The following is a 20,318-nucleotide window of genomic DNA, read 5'->3' as shown; positions in this document are numbered from 1 at the left end:
GTGAAGTGCCTTCCTGCTTCAAACGCTCCACCATAATCCCCGTTCCAAAGAAACCCAAGATAACAGAACTTAACGACTACAGACCTGTGGCTCTAACGTCTGTCGTCATGAAGTCATTTGAAAAACTGGTTATGGCTTATCTGAAGGGCATCACCGGACCCTTACTGGACCCCCTGCAGTTTGCTTACCGCGCAAACAGGTCAGTGGATGATGCAATCAACATGGGGTTGCACTTCATCCTGCAACATCTGGACAAAACAGGGACTTATGTGAGGATCCTGTTTGTGGACTTTAGTTCGGCTTTTAACACCATCATCCCAACAGCCCTCCAGACCAAACTGACCCAGCTCTCTGTTCCTAGCTCTATCTTTCAGTGGATCACCAGCTTTCTGACAGATAGGCAACAGTTAGTGAGACTGGGGAAATTCATGTCAAACAGCTGCTCCACCAACACTGGTGTTCCTCAGGGATGTGTTCTCTCCCCATTGATCTTCTCCCTGTACACCAGTGACTCCCCCTTTAAAGACTTTTCTGTCAAGCTCCTGAAGTTTGCAGATGACATTACAGTCATCGGCCTCATCCAGGATGGTGACGAGTCTGCTTACAGACAAGAGGCTGAGCAGCTAGCTGTCTGGTGCAGTCTTAACCTGGAGCTGAACACGCTCAAAACAGTGGAGATGATCGTGGACTTTAGGAGAAACCCCCCTGCACTCCCCCCACTCACCAACATGAACAGCACTGTGGCTGCAGTGGAGTCATTCAGATTCCTGGGAACCACCGTCTCTCAGGACCTGAAGTGGGACAATCACATTGACTCCATTGTGAAAAAGGCCCAACAAAGGTTGTACTTCCTTCGCCAGCTGAGGAAGTTTAACCTGCCTCAGGAGCTGCTGAAATAGTTCTACTCAACCATCGAGTCGGTCCTGTGCACTTCAATAACACACGTCCTGATTTTGCTGAGTTAGATGTGTTCCTAGGTCAACATATTTTGTTGACCCTGGAACAACATTTTACTCCAAAAATGTGTTCTTGACCATATCCCTACACCTAAACCTAACCTTAACCATGAGTAATCCCTAAAATCAGAGGAAACGATAGATGAATGACACTGATGTACAAGCACCAAACAGTGATTTTAAGCGTAAACTTCACAAAATCTATAAACTGGTTCTTCAAATCTGATTGGTTAATCACAATGTTGTTCCAGAGACAACAAAGACTTGGTAAACTTGGTAAAATCAGGTTCTGGTTCAATAACTGTCTGGTTTGGTTAACCGACAAAATCAGACACCAGAAGACTACAGAGAACTGTTCGGACTGCTGAAAGGATTATTGGTGCTCCCCTGCCCACCCTTCAAGAACTGTATACATCCAGAGTGAGGAAAAGAGATCAGAAAATCACTCTGGATCTCTCACATCCAAGTTACTCCATCCTTGAACTTTTGCCATCTGGCCGGCGCATCAGAGCCGCAAATACCAGAACAGTCAGGCACAAGAACAGTTTCTTCCCCCAGGCAATCTACCTCATGAACAGTTAAATGTTTCTCCACTTGTGCTTATGCAATAAAAACGTGCAATACACTTATTTATTTGCCTAATTATTTTTACCCTAACGGTTCCACTGATAGGGAACCAAAAATGCCTATTTTCTTGCATCAGCACAAAACCCTCTATTTTTTAACCTTTATTTTTTTAAGAGTGTAAGACTCAATACAAGTGTTTTGATGTGAAACTGGCTTGCTTCGGCTGTGACTCCTTGTCAACATCCCTCTGTAGGGCAGGATGGCGGGTCTGTGGAAGAAAAGAGTCTCAACATGACTTATATATAGATGGTGTGTGTGCTGGTGTATGTGAAACATCAGTGATCAGCTTATACCTGATCTATAGAATCTTCGTTCTGATTTCCAGTCTTTTCCGACAGGAACACAACATCAGAATGAGCGCAGAGAGAGAACACAATGAGATACAGCAAATTAAGTTTTAATGTCAAATGAAACTACTATAAAGTCATTTAAATTCGGATGGGCACTTTAATAATCAGGCGTGAGGTGCAAAATACCTGGCCGGATCAATCTAACAAAACCTTTGACACAGAGCAAGATATAAAAAAAATCTATTTTGCATAAATAAAATTATGCTTATTTATAGGACAATGCGGTTTTTCGTGAATGTAAATCTCATTTATTTTACTGTTATATGCAAGAAAGAAAAAAATATTAAAATATTTAACACTTTTATTTTTACATTTATAATTGAACATCATCCTTCACATCCTTGTTTCTTGGCTTTCCTTTTCTTGGACACTAAATGATCTCCATCCTCACTGGCGATCTCTTCTGCTTCCTGCTCTTTCTTCTACTTTGTCTTCTCAGGAGCATCACTGATGTTTATATCCCAGCACTCTGTTAGACAGATACATCATAACAAACTGGGCTGTTTGTTACCACTTCCTTTTTTTAATTTCTCTTCTTCTCAGCCCCGTCACTCTCTCCATCTCCATCCAAAGCTTATGTCTGATGGGCACATCATGAAACACCATTACTTTTGTGTTTCCTGCATCCGGACCTTCCTCCACACATTTACTTTCTTCTTTTTCTTCTTCTCTGTAATTCGCTCCGTCAACTGCCATGCCAACTTTTGTCAACCAACTTCTCAAAAACCTCCTGATGTTCTTTCTTTTTGCGTCCTAGAGGTCCTTTCATTGGTTTTCTTAGTTGGTTTTCAACCATCACCTTCTGCAAACTCAGAAAACACGTGATCTCAGACGGAGGAATGACATTCAGATATATCTAAAAGTCCCATTCAGATTCATACTCATGAAAGAAATCAACTGATCTTTTTTTTTTTTTCTCGCACGTTTTCAGTTCTGTGCTGATTGAGTCGAGAACTAAACAATGGCATTTGATGTATTTGTGGAATGACCGCTTGATTTTAATATCTTTTAATCTGTGAAATGCATATGACTTTTACTTAACCATTTTTTTAAACAACACTGTTAAAAGTGACTTTTGTTAACCAAACTTATAAACCGGAAACGTGCAACAGTATGAGCGGGTTAATATTCCGGCTCGCTGCAAAGCTCGGTATTATTCATGTTAGATGTTTTTATTCATACTTACTCATTTGCCACACGTGGGAATGCGCTCCTTTCAAATCCCGAAGGAAATCGCTCATCACCTCCTTCGCAACAGTGACCGAATGTACATGAGCATTGTGTAGTATGCAAAGAGACACTTTGAAAACACTGTAGGAATGTTTATTAGAATTTGTCTCAAATATAGACATCAAGTATAGGGAAAAATACAGCGATTCTGTGCAATATACCTGAACATCACGAACAGAATAAAGAACGATTCAGCCGTTTCCACTGACCCTGTTGAAATGTCTCACTGTGAGACTGCAGCACCGTCACAGCAGCATCCAGACACGTTTAGTACACAGTATTGCCTTACAAGATCAAACACGGCATTACATTTATAGATGCATCATAAAGACTGACAGTCAAGCGTGCAAAGATAGGAAAAGAACATCAAAAGTGATATCTAAAAAAAACTAAAAGATTGAATTAAAAAAGGTTTAAAAAGAAGATACCAATTGAACAATTGAATACAAAACAGTTCAGATAAATTCAACACATTTCAAAGTGATAGATTTTGATTATATATTTAAAGTGGAATGTAGGTAAAAGATTTGCTAAGGCTAGAAATTATTGAAATAATCTCTGTCACGCAATCGCTTTATTAAAGTCAACATGTCAACTGACCACTTAATACAGATTTCTGATTAGATTTGGAATAATTAATCTGTGTGTACTTCTTTGAAATAATATGCTTTTTTTTAGCTGACATTTCGGATCCCTCTTAATTTTCCCCTGCTGTCCACAGAAACTGTCAATCAATTCACATTGAATAAATGAATGAATGACATTTATTCTCTCACACTCAGAAATGTGTCAGATTATGTAAGTACTTGGGTCTGTCACCAGCTTTTCATGTTGACTTTAACACTTACTCTCCTTTCTCTTTCACACATCTCTATTTATGTAAATTCTTACAGGTCCTCGATTTGTCTGATTCATGTAATCTAAACAGACATCACCAGAGTGATATCAAATATATAGCATGTCCTTTATTTTGTATTCAGCACTTAATAGAGAACATGTGCAAAAATTAGCCTGCTCCCATGTGGAAAATGTCCATTAATTAAATCAGCTTTTCTATTAGAGGAGCATTTCCAAATGATTAACATGGAACCTTAATAAAGTGCCTTTTGACTTTGTAAATCACCCTCATCTGGCGGCAGAAGAGGACATTATTGCCTTGGTAATCGTTCTCACCACAGATGCCTCCCTGTGAAGTTTGGAGGGGCCGTTGGGATCTGAAACATAAAGCAGGAGGTGAACTGTGTGTGAAACGTAGTCATTAACTCTTTAAAGGTTTTTATATAGGATTGTTACTGACGGGTCCTGAGTTCATGAGCAGGGCCATCTCAGTGGGCTGGTAAACGTGACTCCTGAACGGCACAGCGGGACGTATCAGTCCATTATGATAACCTCCTGTCTGCAGAACTGCACAAAACAGAACAATATATATACGTCATTATGTAAAACATATGTATATTATAACACTAATTTGGCTAAACAGAATGAAGATCAAATAAAATACAAAAATGTCACCACTGCAAACACAGAACATTTTCCTAATGTTCCCAAAGCGCTGACATTTTTATAACCATGTTTTTTTGTGGTTCAGTCTACCTGCACTGTGCTCCTCTACGGTGTACGCCTGACTCTCTGCGAACGGAGCTCTGGGATTGGTCGGCCGCTCATCATCATGGTAACTCTGTGCCGTCGGCAGCTGAGGGGTGTCGTAGTAGTTCTGCCCGGTGTCTGCATTCCTCTGACTGGACGGACGCAAGCACAGGTGCGTTTCTGGGATAGCGTGAAATAACAGCAGCACCCAACCCTCACTCACCAAGGCAACTGCTAAAGCTGGCTCATCCCAATCCTTCGCTACGGTCGTGATGGTGGCGTTACCGTACAGATAGAGACCGAGCCAGGCGACCCAGAGGAGAAGCGAAGACAGACATGAGAGGAAAAGCCAGACAGCATTGCACCTCCACTTCATCGTCTTCCTGCTCGACTCCTCTCTGTTTGTCCCTCCACACAACACCACAGCCAGCGACAACATGCTAGCAGCTAACAACAACGCTAGAGCATAGCTACACACCAACACAAAGTCTAGAGGCAGGTAATCACAGGCTGCATGTCCCTCGCGGACCACCGTAAGCAGCAGCCACTCTCCAGCAATGATGCCTTGAACCATAGTGAGTGTAAATGCCAATCCGGTGAGAGAGCTGCCTGCTGGGCTCCGCCTCCCTCCGGCCAGCTTCTTCAGCCGCACTCCCTGCACCAGCAGACAGGAGAAACACATCGCAAACAGCGCCCCCCACAGCCCACGGCGCACCATGCAGAGCACCTCGCCACGCCCCACCAAGAACACCAGCGATAGGCTGAAGAGGCCCATCGTTGCAGCCAATAGGAGGAGGAGAGGACCGACACCACATCGCTTCTCCGGTTCTGTTACCGTTTTCAGCTTGGCTAACAGAATCACTGCTATGATCAAAGCAGATATGGTACCGCCGCACGCTACGGCCTCCAGCACCACGCCCCACACGGACTCCAGATCACACAAAACTCTGTAGGGTGGGTCCACTGTAGCGCTACATCCATGAGGAGGTGGTGGTGCTTTAACCTTGGGCGGGTCCTCAAGTGCGCAGCAGCCAATCAGAAAGAGAATGAAGATGAGGGTGGGCCTTAGAGCCATGGCTGTAAGAGAAAGAATACAACAAAATTTATTTTTGTGTAAAACACAAAGTATACTTCATTTTTTACACTTATCTGAGAGTATGCATGCGTATGTGTGATACAAAAAAATTGTCTCCAGAAAAGTATGTGTGTACAACACATGCGCCACTAGAATAGTATGTGCATACTTTGGCTTTGTCCCAAATTGCACCCTAAACCCTCGTGGTCTTCCTCTGAGTCCACATTTTTGTGACATAGTGCTACTTTGAATTTTGTGTAGAAGTCGGGTGCAGAACTTATCCCATTACACATTGAGAGTGCATAGCGGATGAAAAGGGGGTGCTCACGAGTTTTTAAAGGCCTTAATGGATGCACACGTCGGCCATTGTAAGACTGCAAGACCGCAAGTGCACATGAAGTGTGCCATTTGGGACAGGGCCTTTGTATGTGCAGTTCACACATGTGCTTTAAATTTGTATTGCAGTAATCAGTTGTTCCAGAAGGTGGCAACACTGGCCTGGGCTGTTGTTTCACAGTAGAATGCAAAACTAAAGAGACAGAACAACAACAAAAGGTATACAAAGATATTTTTATCAGTCATGCCTTCTGGAGAAAAATATCACAGACATTGGACAAAGATAAAACTTTATAGAACACGTGTCGATTTCTTCGTTCCCACCTGCTATGAAATAGCATATATATGCTAGCGTTTGCATACACAAAATAAGTATACTTTGGACATAAAAATTTCAAAAACATTTTCGGTAAAAACAAACCAACCAGCTCTGAGATTAACCACAAAAAATCACTTTAGACAATGTTCTTATGGAAAATTACAGTGTTTATTATAAATGATTTAATAGTTTATTATACATTTACTTCAGAAATCTCTGTACAATAGAATGTTTAATCAGGTCCTGAATCTCGGTGGAGGACTTTGTAGGCTAAATATCGCATAGTTTCATCATTCCCAAAGCTTTCGAGTTTATAATGACGGAAACTCCTGCAAACATTTCATCAATATAAGATAAATTCCACACAAACTATCAGATAAAATCTTCTCGAGTCTCGACCTTAATCAGATTAAATACACCATTTTGTAATTTAACGCAGTTGGAAATTAGGTTGTGAGGGATAGACTAAAGCCTAATGTCTTTACAATGGCGCGCACTAATTAAAATTTTTTTTTGAAAGACGTTGAGTCATTATTTTTTGGTATGTTGTTAAACAACACACTGTATATTCCTCACAGCCTCTTTGTCGTTTCTGTCATTCACAAGAGATCGCTACATTTCGCAAACTAGAATACAACAATCTAACAGGTATTTAGACAACAGATATTTTTTGCTTCATTTTTTTTTCTCGTGCGAGAATCCTTTTTTACTAACTATAAAATTACATGTAAAGTCCAATACAGTTTTTCACCGTATATAGTAGGGGAATTTACCGTAAACCATTTAACAGGTTTTTACTGTAGCATTTTTACAGTGTTTGACCGTTAAATTCACAGTCATTTTTTACAGTGTAGGATAAACTTCACAAGTGCTAATAAAATTATTCGCAATTTAGCCTACGTTTCAACTTTATTTACAATAAAGCCTTAACAATTATCCATTAAATCAAATGAGAAACGACAGGCTATAGCCTACAACACAGAACTGAGTCACTGATTATAAATAAGTGCAAATTATTACAGTAGCCTACAGACTTGATGCTGTAATTTCCATTTCCATAGTAACAGCCACTTATCTGGATAGGAATTTGTCTATTAAATATATTTTTTAAACAAACGAGTGGAATTTTCACCTTTTCAGTTTGGTTGTTATCTGTTCGTGCGATAATAATAGTCTGTCTATAATTTTTCAGACGCATTTGCTCATCCTCTGCTGCTGAGTGTAAAGAGGAGTCTGTCTCGCATCCTCTGCGCTTTATAAACTCCCGACAGTTGCTATGGCAACCGGAGGCGCGCGTGGGCTGGCCTAGATGGAGCTGCACGCGATTTATATAAAAAAACAAGAAACGCGAGCGAGCGCACACACGGGGTGTTTAAACACACAACTTTAGCATCAAATGTACAAGTTTTTTAAAGACAACAATATCACAATTAACTAAAAATGATTAAAGAATAGATATGAAGTCAAAACAGTAATATAAACCCCATCAGACCGCTGCCAGCAGTGTTACTCACCTTATGACTTCAGACTGTATTTGAGATAAAGCCTTGAACGCACGTCGATACGTATTTATTAATGCAGGAGACTTTCAGCACACATTCCCACAGTCCAAATCTCTTCTTATGGCGTGGGAATTATCCTGAAAAACACAAACTCCTGCACTGACATCGCGTGTTCTCGGTGCTCAGTGACAGAAACCAGCTGATGTGCGACAGACAGCTTCACACCCACACACTACATCTGGAAGAGAGCATCCTCACTTCTCCATTTCGCTTTTTGCTTCGGTCTTTCTTTCAGGCTCCTTTTGACCGTGTTAAATCTCCTCTTTCAGAAATCCGCGTTCAGTAGAGGGTAAAATTCACGTCTGATTCAACATAGACCTCAGTGGAGCGCTGTGGTCACATGCATCTCTCTCTCTCTCTCTCTCTCATTGTGACCGCTGCTGATGCAGAGCCTATAAATAAACCACAGCAAACTCTTCAGCAACCACGCTTCTAACACTCTCGTTATGATCCAAACTGAATGTCTCCAGTTAGACGTCAGAGACAACTGACATGTCACACACACACTCACAGCCAGGTGTGTGTCCACGTGCAATTACTTGAGGGAGTCTTATGTAATAAAGATCCCAGCGCCTCAGGTCATACTGTCTATTAGTGTGTGTGTGTGTGTGTGTGTGTCTTTAAGTAGCCTTCAGATAATCTTGTCCAGTGCAGTGAGCATCTGAGTATTAGAAAGCGTTTCCTTACCTCTCCTTTCATTATTTGTATGTGATAGTTTAGTTAGAGTATTAAACCAGTTACAAGTATAGTGAATAATTAGGATCTGATAGATGAAATCTGATCACAGATTCACATTCCTAGAGGCAGGTAATCACAGTCTACAAAACAGTGGCTTGAGGCCTTATACACACACACACACACACACACGCGCGCGCGCGTGTTAAACTGCATTCAGATGACTTGTTAAACTGTCTCATTCAGCAGAACTTTGAGAGCTGAATGTATTTTGTATAGTGCATAACAGGGACCGTTCTCAGAACTTTGGCTAACAGTCTGATAAGGTTCTCTAAAACTTATGAACAAACATTCTTAAGTAACGTTAAGAAAAATGTTCATTCCATGTAATCTGGTCTTCTTAAAAAAAAAAACATTTTAGTTGGATGCTCATATTTTTTTTAAATGATACTTATTGTTTCAGAGAACATTCAAATCGAACGATCCCATAACGTTTGTAAAATAATAAAAATGGAACGTTGCCTTAACGTTTACATAACCAAGAAAAATAATTGAATGTACACAAGATATAAGAACATTTTAGACATCTATCTGAGCAAGTTAAGACTGATTTATCTGATAGTCTACCACCGCCAACATGTTCACTGATGTCTATACTAACAGGTTATTAGGACACAGAGGACAGAGCCTCAAATCAGATGGGGGAATATATATATATATATATATATATATGTATTAATTTTGTTAATTAAATGAAATGACTAAATAAAATAGAATAATGCTGCACTTCCTTTGAGGTTTTTAATGGTTTTATTTGTTGTTGTTTCATTTGTTAGACACTAGAGAGCGTCTAGCACCTGATTTTTATTTTGGTGTTAGAAGATCTTCATCTAGTGTTGTATTCCTCTCTTCAGATTGTTCTTTACTTTACCAATGGCGCATTTGCGTTATCTTTTTGAGGCCAGGATGTGATTATCTGTAAGCACAATGCATTCCCACCAAATGGAAACATTTTTTGTTCACAGTATTTTTTTATTATTACATATATATTATATATATATATATATTTCAGTGTTCTGTCTGAAGATTGACTGAATATTATTTTAATGAATTCAATGCATTGTTCCAGCTCTAAATTCTTACCAGATACCAGATACCAGCATGAGACCTAAGCTGAGTCAGTGATGGTGAATTCCATGTGTCAGAGTGGTTTGGCTAGTTTTTTCACAATCAAAGTATTTTATTTTCCTTGATGTCACAACTGAGTTATTAACAGAATGTTGTGTACAGCAGGGACACCAACCCTGCTTCTAAAGAGCGACGGTCTGGCAGATCTCAGTTCCAACCCTGTTCCAGCACACCTGTCTGTGATCATCAAGCCACCCTGAACACCTCATTAGCTGCTTCAGGTGTGTTTGATTGGGGCTGGAGCTGAAATCTGCAGGACCATAGCTCTCAGGGAACATACAAAGCCATGAGAGTCTTTAGCATGAATAGTTGTAGTCAATAAAAAAGGACACAAATAATATTTGATTTGAAATATCATAGTATATATTATAAGATAAACAATCTAATATGACAAATCTATCTATCTATCTATCTATCTATCTGGAAAGAGAAACCCATACAAGTCTTTTTATATCATGATGTTATTTTTCTGTGAATTAGGAAGCCCAGTAATGTCCAGAAGATGTTGGCGGTAGTTTTCATTAGGTCTTTCATCTTTGTTTCGGGAGCTACATGCGTTTGTGCACATACACAAGGGTTTTGCAGACAGGGCAGCGATGTTGTACGTCCTTGCAGGAATCCACACAGAACGGAATCAGACAACACGGCCAGATCCTGCACAGAAAACAGCATCAGTTTCATGTACACTTTAGTTGGTTAGAGGTTCATTCATTCAATTCACGCAGCAACTACATATTCACAAAAATAACTCTTCACTTTGAGGTGTGCATGTAAAATAACCCGCACATCTGTACAGGTTAGTTTGACTCTACTGTAAGTGGCACATTAAAATAAAACTAAGTGCCAAAGTGGACCAGATAGTCAAAAGTCTGTATTTGAGAATCTGGTGAATACCGTTCTTACCCGAAAATGCCGAGACCTCCACAGATGGCCCACACCAACAGGCCATTGACATACGTGGTCTGTGTGATGACCTGCTGCTGGCAGTGAGGACATTTCGTCTGCCCCGGGACGTCAGTCAGTTGTGGTTGCACAATTACCACTGTGGCTAAATGGAAAGACACGTATAATAAGACCATAGACCTCAAATGTATTATTCTGTACAGATGCATCATGTGTATGCTGAAAGCTTCTAGTGTTGAACACAGACTGAGGCAGAGTCTCATTAAACTAGTGTTTTCTGCTCACTCATGGTAGGTGCAGTAGACTGGACCATCTGAGTTACAGTGGAGGACATGACGGGCTGTGGGTAATAAACTGCCATTGGAGCTGAAAGAGAACCTCATGATGAAAACCAACAGAACCAATCTGGCTTCTTATGTGCCCTTTATGTGTGCTGGTTCTTCAGAATTGAGATCTTAGCCTGTAAACTTTTTTTTTTATGTTGTAGTGTTATACTGAAGTGTTCTGGTTGCCATTTAAACAGAGAGTCATAAACACTCACCGATGCCAGGCATTGATGAAGACTGGACTGTCTGAGTTACGGTGGATGAAGACATGACTGGCCCTTGTGGAACTGGAGCTGGGTAAACTGTTGCCATTGTCACCAGAAAACAGAAAAGCATCATCTCCAAATACAGGCACAACATGAAAAATCAAAAGACCTTTTCTCCAAGTTCACTTTCAAATTGCATATAAATAATAATAAATTAAAAAAAAAAAATCATACACCCCCCTTTCACCACACAACAAACATCACAGTGGGACAATAAATAAATAAATAAATGAATATGTATATATATATTTGCTATATATGTGACCCCTTGTTTTAAGTAGCGTGGGTATATTTGTAGCAATAGGTAAAAATAAATTGTATGGGTCAAAATGATACATTTATATTTTGTGCCAAAATCATTAGGATATTAAGTAAAGATCATGTTCCATGAAGATATTTTGTACATTTCCTATTGTAAATATATCATTATATAGTTTTATCAGTAGTATGCATGGCTAAGAATTCATTTACACATCTTCAAATGCGATTTTCTAAATATTTTGAATTTTATGCACCCTCAGATTCCAGATATTCAAATAGCTATATCTCGGCTAAATGTTGTCCGATCCTAATAAACCACACATCAATGGAAAACTTACACTTTACACAAATTGACACAATGTCGCCATGAAATCAAAATTAAAGTGTTTTGAGTGTTTGTATCAATATGTTAATCTTAAGGCTATCTAAAAGACAGTGTGCTCCAAATCAGTGACACAATTCACATTTAGAAGATATAAGCATTCAAAGCTTGCAGTTCGTCACTTCGTCCAAAACAGCTCAACAATTTTTTTGACATCACATCGTACTTCATCTTCTCATCAAATCTTCTGACCAATCAAATGCTCTCTAGAATCTGAAGCGCCCGCCCCCTCACTATAACTACAGACTCTGAAGTGCCGACTGAGATCGGCTACTTATTCACAGTATAGTATTTCCTGTACAGTGAATGCCACGTAGTGCACACTGTAGGTAATAAGGAACAATTCAGACAGTGTAAATATACTTTCAATTGGTGCAAATGAGGTCAAGTTTCACGTTGTTTCATGCGAACCACGGCAGAGCACACAGTTTGATCCGGACTTTGGCTCCGGTCAAGAGCAGATCATAAGCGCAAGACAGCATATATTAAATTTTTTTACAACTACACAGCCTCAGCATGATTATGAACACTATTTTGTTTTACTAAGAGTTTTATATTGAATCTAGGGGGTAATCTATTAGACTGGGGCTATCAAATGCGGCTTTACCGAGCTCAACAGCTCTGGCCCGAGCAGATATAAGCAAAGCGCTGCTGGATAATTTATATAGGGGGCGGGGGTGCTTTATATGTTCAGACCTCTCTTCCTGTTTCAGTGGAAATTACGTCACCACATAGAACAATGCTAGGTGTTTCAAGGCACTTCAGGGGACCTTTAAGACTGTTTTTCTGATCCAGGGTCATATATATATGTCACAAGCACCATGACTGTGCAGAATTATTTTCCTTTTCCATGTTTAGACAGTGCCAGTCAGCATTTTGGAATGCTGTAGGACTTCTTTTGAGTCATCACCATTGTGGAACATTGAACCAGTTCCAGCTACCTTCTAAACTACAATCTCATGCCACACAGTAAATATCAGTTCTCACCAAAGCCAGGTGACTGGACTGTTTGGGTTACTCTGGATCCCATGACTGTCTGTGGATTGTATACAGTGGCCACTGGACCTGTAAAAAAGATCATTATTGAATCACTATAGTCAAAGGATTGATAATCTCTGAATTGAGAATCAGGGGTCTGCTGACCTGGTTGAGTCTGATAGGAAATCTGCGGTGTCTGGTAGGAAATGTTGTTTTGGACCATTGGTGGTCCAGGATATGGAGGGGGTAATGATTCTTTTTCCATTATGGATAATCTGTGAATGAGGGAAACAAATAAGAGTGACAGTTCTACGTACTGCAAAGCAACAATACAATTGAGGAACAGAATGACTTCTGCCTTCGTCTCAAATCAGAGAAGTCAATATAATGAAGGGCCTGGGCTGTGCATATTTTTAATGGCATCAATCTGATCTGGTGACTGACTCAAAAATATGTTTGCATCAAGCAGGTTGTGTAATCCTAGAGGTTTGTGTAAGGTGTGCTAGGTACACAGGAATGACATTCAGCCAGGTAATAAACGTGGCAATCAAAGCAGTGATTGGTTGGGCATTCAGGTATGTCCTTGCTACAACATCCAAAAGCAGCACTTGTTCTTACATGTAATTTGGAGAAATGTGGCTTTTAGTGGACATAAGAATCAACTTGATCACCTAACACTTCACAAACAATGGTCACAATAGGTTTTTGTCCTTATTATGAACATCATCATTTTTATTTGATATTTTAAAAGTCATTTAATTAAATGTTTTGCTGCAAATTGTGCTTGTGAGTCTCTATTTCAAACTTGCTTTGATATTTGGTAGGGTGAATTGCCCTAAAGTGGGACAATTAAGGTTTCCTGTTTGTAGCTCCCCCATAAATACACGAATGCCAGTGAAACTCTGGGTTACCAAGGCTGGGGACACATCCTGGTTATTTTTTTTAAATGGTAGTATTAGTTGTGCATGTAATGATTTGTTTACACATCGCAATATGTCACAGAAATCTGAAATGCAAAAATGTCCCACATTAGGGCAATTCACCCTATGTAATGCAATGACTGCTCTTCACCTTAAAAGTGCGACGTGAGTGTCCAGTCTTCATCTGTTATTAACATTTGATCTGATTTCCTGACAACAGAACCCAGATCAGCCAGTTTCACCACATTTTATCCGTCAACAGGTTAGTATGAACAATGGGTTCCCGGGAAAAGTAAAATTCGTTAATTTGAACATTCTAAAAATGAGGGAGATTTAACGGTTTTTATGGCGTTGCTGTTAACTGACATCTAAACACTGCGACAAACTGAACAGACGCCATGAACGGAAAGTAAGGTGACTCGAGTAAACACTTCTGGGACTGAGATTTACCTGATTTCACCCATCTTGTCTGTCAATAAGTTAAGACTTAGTAACCGAGGCTCAACGTAAATATTTTAGCAAAAAAGCTATTACGTTGATTCTTGCAGTTTCAAAGTGAAATGTCCCATGAATTGCGCTAAAAAAGTATCGCTTTATCTCAAACAGATAAACGTGACCTTATTGTCAACATTTTATTATCATAGTTCATATCGCAGCAGTTTGGAATTCAGATGCCGGATGAATGGCGCCAAAAGGTTAATGCCATATACATTTTTTTTGTTAAGATTCGCAATAATGTAGTCTTCCAATAAGCCTTTAAAAATGCTTTGATCATTATCTAAATTTTAACAAAACAATTATCTGTATGCAGACATCAAAAAGTGACTGTGGAAGCACATAATCCAAAGTCAAAAATACTATCCCCATATTTTTTCAATCTAAAACACCAAACCTTTAATAATGAGACACCTACCTGTGTGTTTCTGCAGTTGCTGGAAAGCTTTGGCAGTGTTGATGTCCTTCACCACTGATACAGGATTTAAATAAGGGGTGGAGCAAGTGTATTGGTGAGAAGGCTGATGCCAAGATTCTCATGACATTATGCTGATGTGAACATTATCTGTTCACCAAACACCTGAATTTCCAGTACTGTAATCTCCTAGTGTTTTATCTTCACCCCAGTCAAATTATCCAGTCTGCTGACCTTCGTGTCCGCTCAAATGCTTGACTTAAAAACATTAACAAGAGGACTGTAGGCGTACATTTGTGTTAAACTAAGAATTAAAAGAGATTCGGTTTCAGTCTGTAATGTGCATGATGTTTGTTTAGGGGATTGCATGTATCCTGGTAACAAATAAACACTCATGTAACTGGGCAGCAATGAAATCAGATAGTAACTAATGCATGGAGACAACAACTTATTTATCTGTATGGTTCTACTGTTTTATTCTGCTGTTCTACAGAACCATTTCATGACATGATCTGAACATTTCAGTATAATGATGTTCAAATAGAGTATAATACTTCTTTGTAAGTAAAGTACAATGATAACAAAGGTTGAGCAACCATTGAGATGTTTCTCCAGGCAATGAGGATATGTTGCTGGTTAGAAGCTAGTATGCCATCTAATGTTTAGGCAAGGAAAAACATGAATGAAAATAGGTCTTTGCTTATAAGTACTTGTCCAGGATCTCAGTGAGCTGACCTGTGCTGGATGGAGACCCATATGGAGGAGATCTGATGAAGCTGATGAATGGTTAAAAGTATCAAAGCACAAGATTTAACCCACTAAAACCCTCATGGATAGGCTGGTCCGTTTTTCCCTCACCTTTGATCAGTGGCACTGCGCTTAAGTTCATTTCATTAATAAGGCGTATTAGCAAAAAAAAAAAATGCACTGATCTATATCATCAATTGTTTTGTTGTAAAAAAAAAAAAAGTAGGAAGACTTTTAGAGTAAAACAATTATTTATTGAAAGAAACAAGGAATATGACAATGAAAGTAAAGATCTTTAAACTTTAAACACAAATTTGACAAAAAGTTATGTATATATCAACAACAAACAGATCTTATATGTCCACATTAGGTTTGTATATATGTCTAAGAAAGGCTAAAACTAAATTCTGTCCAAATCTCCTAATGTTATTGCCAAAGATTAGTCAGAGCAAATTACATGCGTTTGTAGAGGTGGACGACATTCTTGCAGTTTGGGCAGCGATGCTCTACGTCCTTGCAGGCATCCACAAAGAATGGAATCACACAACATGGCCAGATCCTGCAGAGAAAAACACTCTCTGTCAGCTTGTGTGCATACAGGGGAATAAGAAATGTGCCCAAAATAATCCGTTTATAATCGTATAGATTGCTCAATCAGACTGAAAAGCCTTTATGTAAACACCTCAGTCTGATCCCAGCTAACAGGGAATGTTCTCAGACCTCTAGATAATATTATCTCAAGGTTAGCAACAAACATTCTTCCAGTAATGTTAATATAATGTTTGTTCAAAATGTTCGGTTCTTTACTAATGCTCGAAAAAATGATAAATTATAAAATGATAAAATGGAATGTTCCCTAAATATTAACATAATAAAGGCATACCACTTTTTCTTTAAACTCTGAAATTCTGAAGTTTTATTCGGAATACATGCATGTGATTCCGATTGTAAAGTTTAGGGGAGTGGTTCACAAACCTGTCCTGGAAGACCCCCTGCCCTGTTCATTATGTCTCCCTAATCAGACACACCCAATTTAGTTCTTGCATTCTCTGCTAACAATCTGATGAGTGGAATCAGGTTTGTGAGATAAGGGAGACATACAAAAGGTGCAGGGCAGGGGAGCCTCCATCCAGGACAGGTTTGGGAAGCACTGGTTTAGGGTTTATATATATGCAAATTTCAGATCTGAAAACAGATTGGATTCATACGGATTGACAAACATTAGTGCATGTAAACAGACTGATTGTACTTTGATTTCAGCTGTAGCAGATTAAGTCAAATCACCTTTATTTGTATAGTGCTTTATACAGTACTGTTTGTGTCAACTCAGCTTTACAGAGTCAAACAGGAAAATAGTTTGTCAGTGATGCAGTCATTGAAAGTTCTGCAAATGCAAAGTAAGTCGTTTTGTTTCTTACATTAGAATGCCAAGAAATCCACAGATGCTCCAGGTAAGCAGGCCGTTGACATACGTGGTCTCTGTGATAATCTGCTGCTGGCAGTGAGGACATTTCGTCTGTCCCGGGATGTCAGCTAGACGTGGTGCCTGTGACACCATCACTACCTGCATGGCTGAAAAGAAAAACAAAAAAAATTGTTTTAAATAATGATAATATTTTCTTGAAATTTCTTGAAATTTAGATTGTTTTCAGAAATTCAGTTTAACAATCTCTTAATTCCTACACGCTTAAAAATAATGGTTCTTTGTTGGCATCAATGTTTCCATGAAGTTTAATTAAATGTCCATTATACTTTTCAATGCACAAAAGGATTTTTTTAGTGTAGAAAGGTACTTTAGATTATTAAAATATTGTTCCCAGTTAGAAAAAGTGGTAATTTGACTGAAAGCTTCTTGGAGGTTGGTCAGCTGGGTCCTTGTGAGGATAAACATGTTGGTCACCAGCATGTGCTGAGTTTCTAATGAGTAAGTCCAAGGAAGAGAGAAGTAGGCTGACCTGGTCCAGGTGCTGATGTAGGCAGAATTGTTGGAGCTGCAACGGCTGAAGTCATTGGAATGCTTTGAGTGGGTTGAGGAGGATAAACTGCTGGTACAGGGCCTGTAAAATCTTGGTGATAAAAACTGACAGAACCAGTTTAACTTATCTCGCTTGGAAGGAAGGAAAAAAGTAAACTCACCTGGTTGAGGTTGGAATGTAACTGGTTGTGCAGGGTAGGGAACTGGGTTAGAACTAGGATATGGAGGGGGATTAGGATTGTTCTCCATTATTACAGATCTGTGAGATGAGAAAGAACCATGTATAAATCTCCATCTCTCTTTCTCCTTTAAAACTCGTTAATGTTAGGTTAACACAATATTGTCCATGTATTTACAGCTGGACCTCTGCTGGACCACCCTTATGCGTGCCAGGTATTTATTTTAGACCAAGTTTTTAATAGATGAGTAGGGGAAAAAAGTGCTAACGTCAAACAATCAAGGAAATTACTGTAGACCTTTCCAGTCCATTACCATATACACACACAAAAAGACATTTGTTTCCCTTTATGACGATTCAACAATTAAATATAACCCAAAAAGGTTTGTCACACTGCCCAGCGATTGTAGACAGACTGACGGAAAGATGGCAAAACCTTCATCCTTAAACCTCAGAGGACAACCAGAAGTTGTATTACTGTATTTGTCAATTTGAAATACACAAGAACACATACCTGGTCTCTGGAGAGCTGTTGAATGTCTACTCCTAGAAAGTCACTGGTCGTGTACAGAGAGCATAGATTAAACTCAGACTTATGACAGCCAGTGATCTTTAGATAAAGGGAGGGAGAGAGAGAGAGAGAGAGAGAGAGAGGAGGGGCATATATTTATACAGTAAATTTCTTATGTGTATATAATAACAAAAATATTTATACTATTTTCTGTGACTGTTCACTATTGTTTTTAATATCCCCCACTATTTTAACAGCTTTTTTTCCCCACCGTCCCACTTTCATTTTCCTGCAGTCTAAGTCGACATTTTATGTACATATTTTATATTCCATTTTTCTATTTGTAAGTGAATGAGAGTTTTTTTAATCATTAGATATTCCTGCAGCAGACTTTTGTTCAAAATAACAATTAAAATTTCTGAATTTAGTTTCTTTATGAAGCTTCAGACCTACAGCGAATTGTAAATGTACTAAAATTAACTTGTATCAAATGGATATTTTAAGTAATTACAAAAGTTTTCCTTTCTATGCAAACAGAGTACAGAAATAGTTCAGAATGAAAGTAAACGTATTTTCTAAATTCTCCTTCTGTTTAACATTTATTATCAGTTTTGTTTTGCTGCATACCTGAGTTCACAGTTAGTTTCATTTTTCACTCATTTGCCTTGCCTGTGAATATTTTTAAAGACCCTTTTGGAATCTGAATATTTTTTTGTCGTCCTGATCTCTACAACTAAGTTGTTACACTCTGCGCAGACAGTGGAGAAAAAAATAAATAATAAGCTATAAACTAAATAAACATAAAACAGATGAAAAACAAAATACATAAAAATAAACATAACGATAAAGGTTATTGTAAAGGTTAAAAAACAATAAATAAAACACCAACATACTTCTGTTCCTGTCTTGTCTGGACATTTATATTGAAGTGTTTACTGTCTCCTGCCTTGTTTGTTGCCATAGTTACCGTAATCACAACTAATCACCTCCACCTGTCCCTTGTTAGCTCTGGTTTTATTGTGTATCTATATATACCCCATTTTTTCCATATTATTTGTAAGGTCTTGTCCTTAATGGCAGTAGATTTGCTGTTCTCATTCTGTTGTCGGTTCCTGGTTATCAGTGCTTCGTGTTTGGTTCAATTGTATTTGAATTTTTTTTAATAAAGCTCACTTGGATCCTGCTCCTCGTTTTTCACCTTACATTACACTTCACTGTAATAGAAACCCCTTTTTTTAGACAATCACACTTTTGCCCATCACCATCATCTAACAGTGTAATGTCACTTTAAAAATTTACTCCCAAGTCACTCAAATAACCATGTTCAACCCATTCTCACTCCAAAGGCGTCAAAAACCAAAGCATGGTCAAGCGCCCCTAGCGTCACTTTTATGACACCAAATGTGCCTCTCAGCGTCGAATATCGACGCACTACGACCTTCATTGCTTTCAGTGGGAAACTTTTGGCGTCAGAATTTCGACGCGAGGACATGAGATGTTTATCGCTATGAAATCACGTTCAAAAAGTCTCATTCAGCACACATCGCGATACTTGCTATCAGTTCCACAGTTTGGGTGAGTAGTCGTATATACGCTCTTTTAATGCCTTTTATAAAATGTATTCTGTCTTTTTTATTAATCAGATTAGCGCCATATGTTTAATCGCTGTATTATATCGGTCATCCGCGGCTGTCTTTGAGTTTCATTGTGTTTAAATAAATTAAACACAGCTGCTAATTAGTGTGATTAAACTCTATCTGTCACGTGACGTGCCATAGACACGTGCCATAGACGTGCCTTCATCTGTTTTATATTAATTTCAGGTTCAACGATATAAGTTGTATTTGTAGTAAAATCATGTTAATCACGACACTTACAATTGTAATAAATGAAATGTGAAGTTAAAACACAGTAAACGGGACATTAGTAACTGTAACTGTAGTTTTACTATGGTATATTAATAATCAATAGAACAATACAATAATCACCAAACCATCTATGTTTGTATCACTGTAATGTTAGTGTTTTTATGTGCTTTTATATGACAGATATCACA

General features: G+C 38.8%; 3 protein-coding genes across 5 annotated transcripts; all 3 read right to left on the bottom strand.

Annotated features, from left to right (window-relative positions):
* Positions 1-3,240: 3,240 nt before the first annotated feature.
* Positions 3,241-8,403, bottom strand: LOC132142807 (G-protein coupled receptor family C group 5 member B-like). Its single transcript, XM_059552947.1, has 4 exons — positions 7,995-8,403; positions 4,757-5,827; positions 4,461-4,567; positions 3,241-4,377 (listed from the first exon to the last, which is right to left on the bottom strand). The coding sequence occupies exons 2-4, from the start codon at positions 5,823-5,825 to the stop codon at positions 4,333-4,335; spliced, it is 1,221 nt and encodes a 406-aa protein (XP_059408930.1). The 5' UTR covers positions 5,826-5,827; positions 7,995-8,403; the 3' UTR covers positions 3,241-4,332.
* A 1,470-nt stretch (positions 8,404-9,873) lies between these two features.
* si:ch211-202h22.7 (lipopolysaccharide-induced tumor necrosis factor-alpha factor homolog) lies at positions 9,874-14,980 on the bottom strand. 3 transcript variants are annotated; one of them, XM_059552944.1, is made up of 6 exons: positions 14,855-14,980; positions 13,187-13,296; positions 13,031-13,108; positions 11,350-11,436; positions 10,809-10,953; positions 9,874-10,559 (listed from the first exon to the last, which is right to left on the bottom strand). In XM_059552944.1, the coding sequence occupies exons 1-6, from the start codon at positions 14,974-14,976 to the stop codon at positions 10,454-10,456; spliced, it is 648 nt and encodes a 215-aa protein (XP_059408927.1). In that variant the 5' UTR covers positions 14,977-14,980; the 3' UTR covers positions 9,874-10,453. The 3 variants fall into 3 exon arrangements, with proteins under 3 accessions (XP_059408927.1, XP_059408929.1, XP_059408928.1); XM_059552946.1 differs by lacking the exon at positions 14,855-14,980 and adding an exon at positions 14,093-14,117; XM_059552945.1 differs by lacking the exon at positions 14,855-14,980 and adding an exon at positions 13,380-13,564.
* An 850-nt stretch (positions 14,981-15,830) lies between these two features.
* Positions 15,831-18,386, bottom strand: si:ch211-202h22.8 (Lipopolysaccharide-induced tumor necrosis factor-alpha factor homolog-like). Its single transcript, XM_059551673.1, has 5 exons — positions 18,266-18,386; positions 17,735-17,832; positions 17,554-17,655; positions 17,017-17,170; positions 15,831-16,157 (listed from the first exon to the last, which is right to left on the bottom strand). Exons 2-5 carry the CDS (start codon positions 17,820-17,822, stop codon positions 16,052-16,054), a joined length of 450 nt encoding a protein of 149 aa, XP_059407656.1. The 5' UTR covers positions 17,823-17,832; positions 18,266-18,386; the 3' UTR covers positions 15,831-16,051.
* Positions 18,387-20,318: the final 1,932 nt, after the last annotated feature.

This window comes from Carassius carassius, chromosome 6, assembly GCF_963082965.1.
Source record: "Carassius carassius chromosome 6, fCarCar2.1, whole genome shotgun sequence".
NCBI lineage: Eukaryota > Metazoa > Chordata > Actinopteri > Cypriniformes > Cyprinidae > Carassius > Carassius carassius.
The sequence above is the reverse complement of the archived record's forward strand: the minus strand, read 5'-3'. Positions and strand labels throughout refer to the sequence as shown.

Bases quoted from the DNA above. Each gene is read 5' to 3' on its own strand.
- LOC132142807 (XM_059552947.1), bottom strand. From the start codon at position 5,825: ATGGCTCTAAGGCCCACCCTCATCTTCATTCTCTTTCTGATTGGCTGC. The intron at 4,568-4,756 runs GTAGACTGAACC...TGTTTTGTGCAG, and splicing joins CGTAGAGGAGCACAGTGCAG to TTCTGCAGACAGGAGGTTAT. The intron at 4,378-4,460 runs GTCAGTAACAAT...TTTATGTTTCAG, and splicing joins TGCTCATGAACTCAGGACCC to ATCCCAACGGCCCCTCCAAA.
- si:ch211-202h22.7 (XM_059552944.1), bottom strand. From the start codon at position 14,976: ATGAGAATCTTGGCATCAGCCTTCTCACCAATACACTTGCTCCACCCC. The intron at 13,109-13,186 runs GTCAGCAGACCC...TCTTTTTTACAG, and splicing joins TTCCTATCAGACTCAACCAG to GTCCAGTGGCCACTGTATAC. The intron at 11,437-13,030 runs GTGAGAACTGAT...CAATGGCAACAG, and splicing joins AGTCCAGTCACCTGGCTTTG to TTTACCCAGCTCCAGTTCCA.
- si:ch211-202h22.8 (XM_059551673.1), bottom strand. From the start codon at position 17,822: ATGGAGAACAATCCTAATCCCCCTCCATATCCTAGTTCTAACCCAGTT. The intron at 17,656-17,734 runs GTGAGTTTACTT...AAGATTTTACAG, and splicing joins TACATTCCAACCTCAACCAG to GCCCTGTACCAGCAGTTTAT. The intron at 17,171-17,553 runs GTCAGCCTACTT...TTTTCTTTTCAG, and splicing joins TACATCAGCACCTGGACCAG to CCATGCAGGTAGTGATGGTG.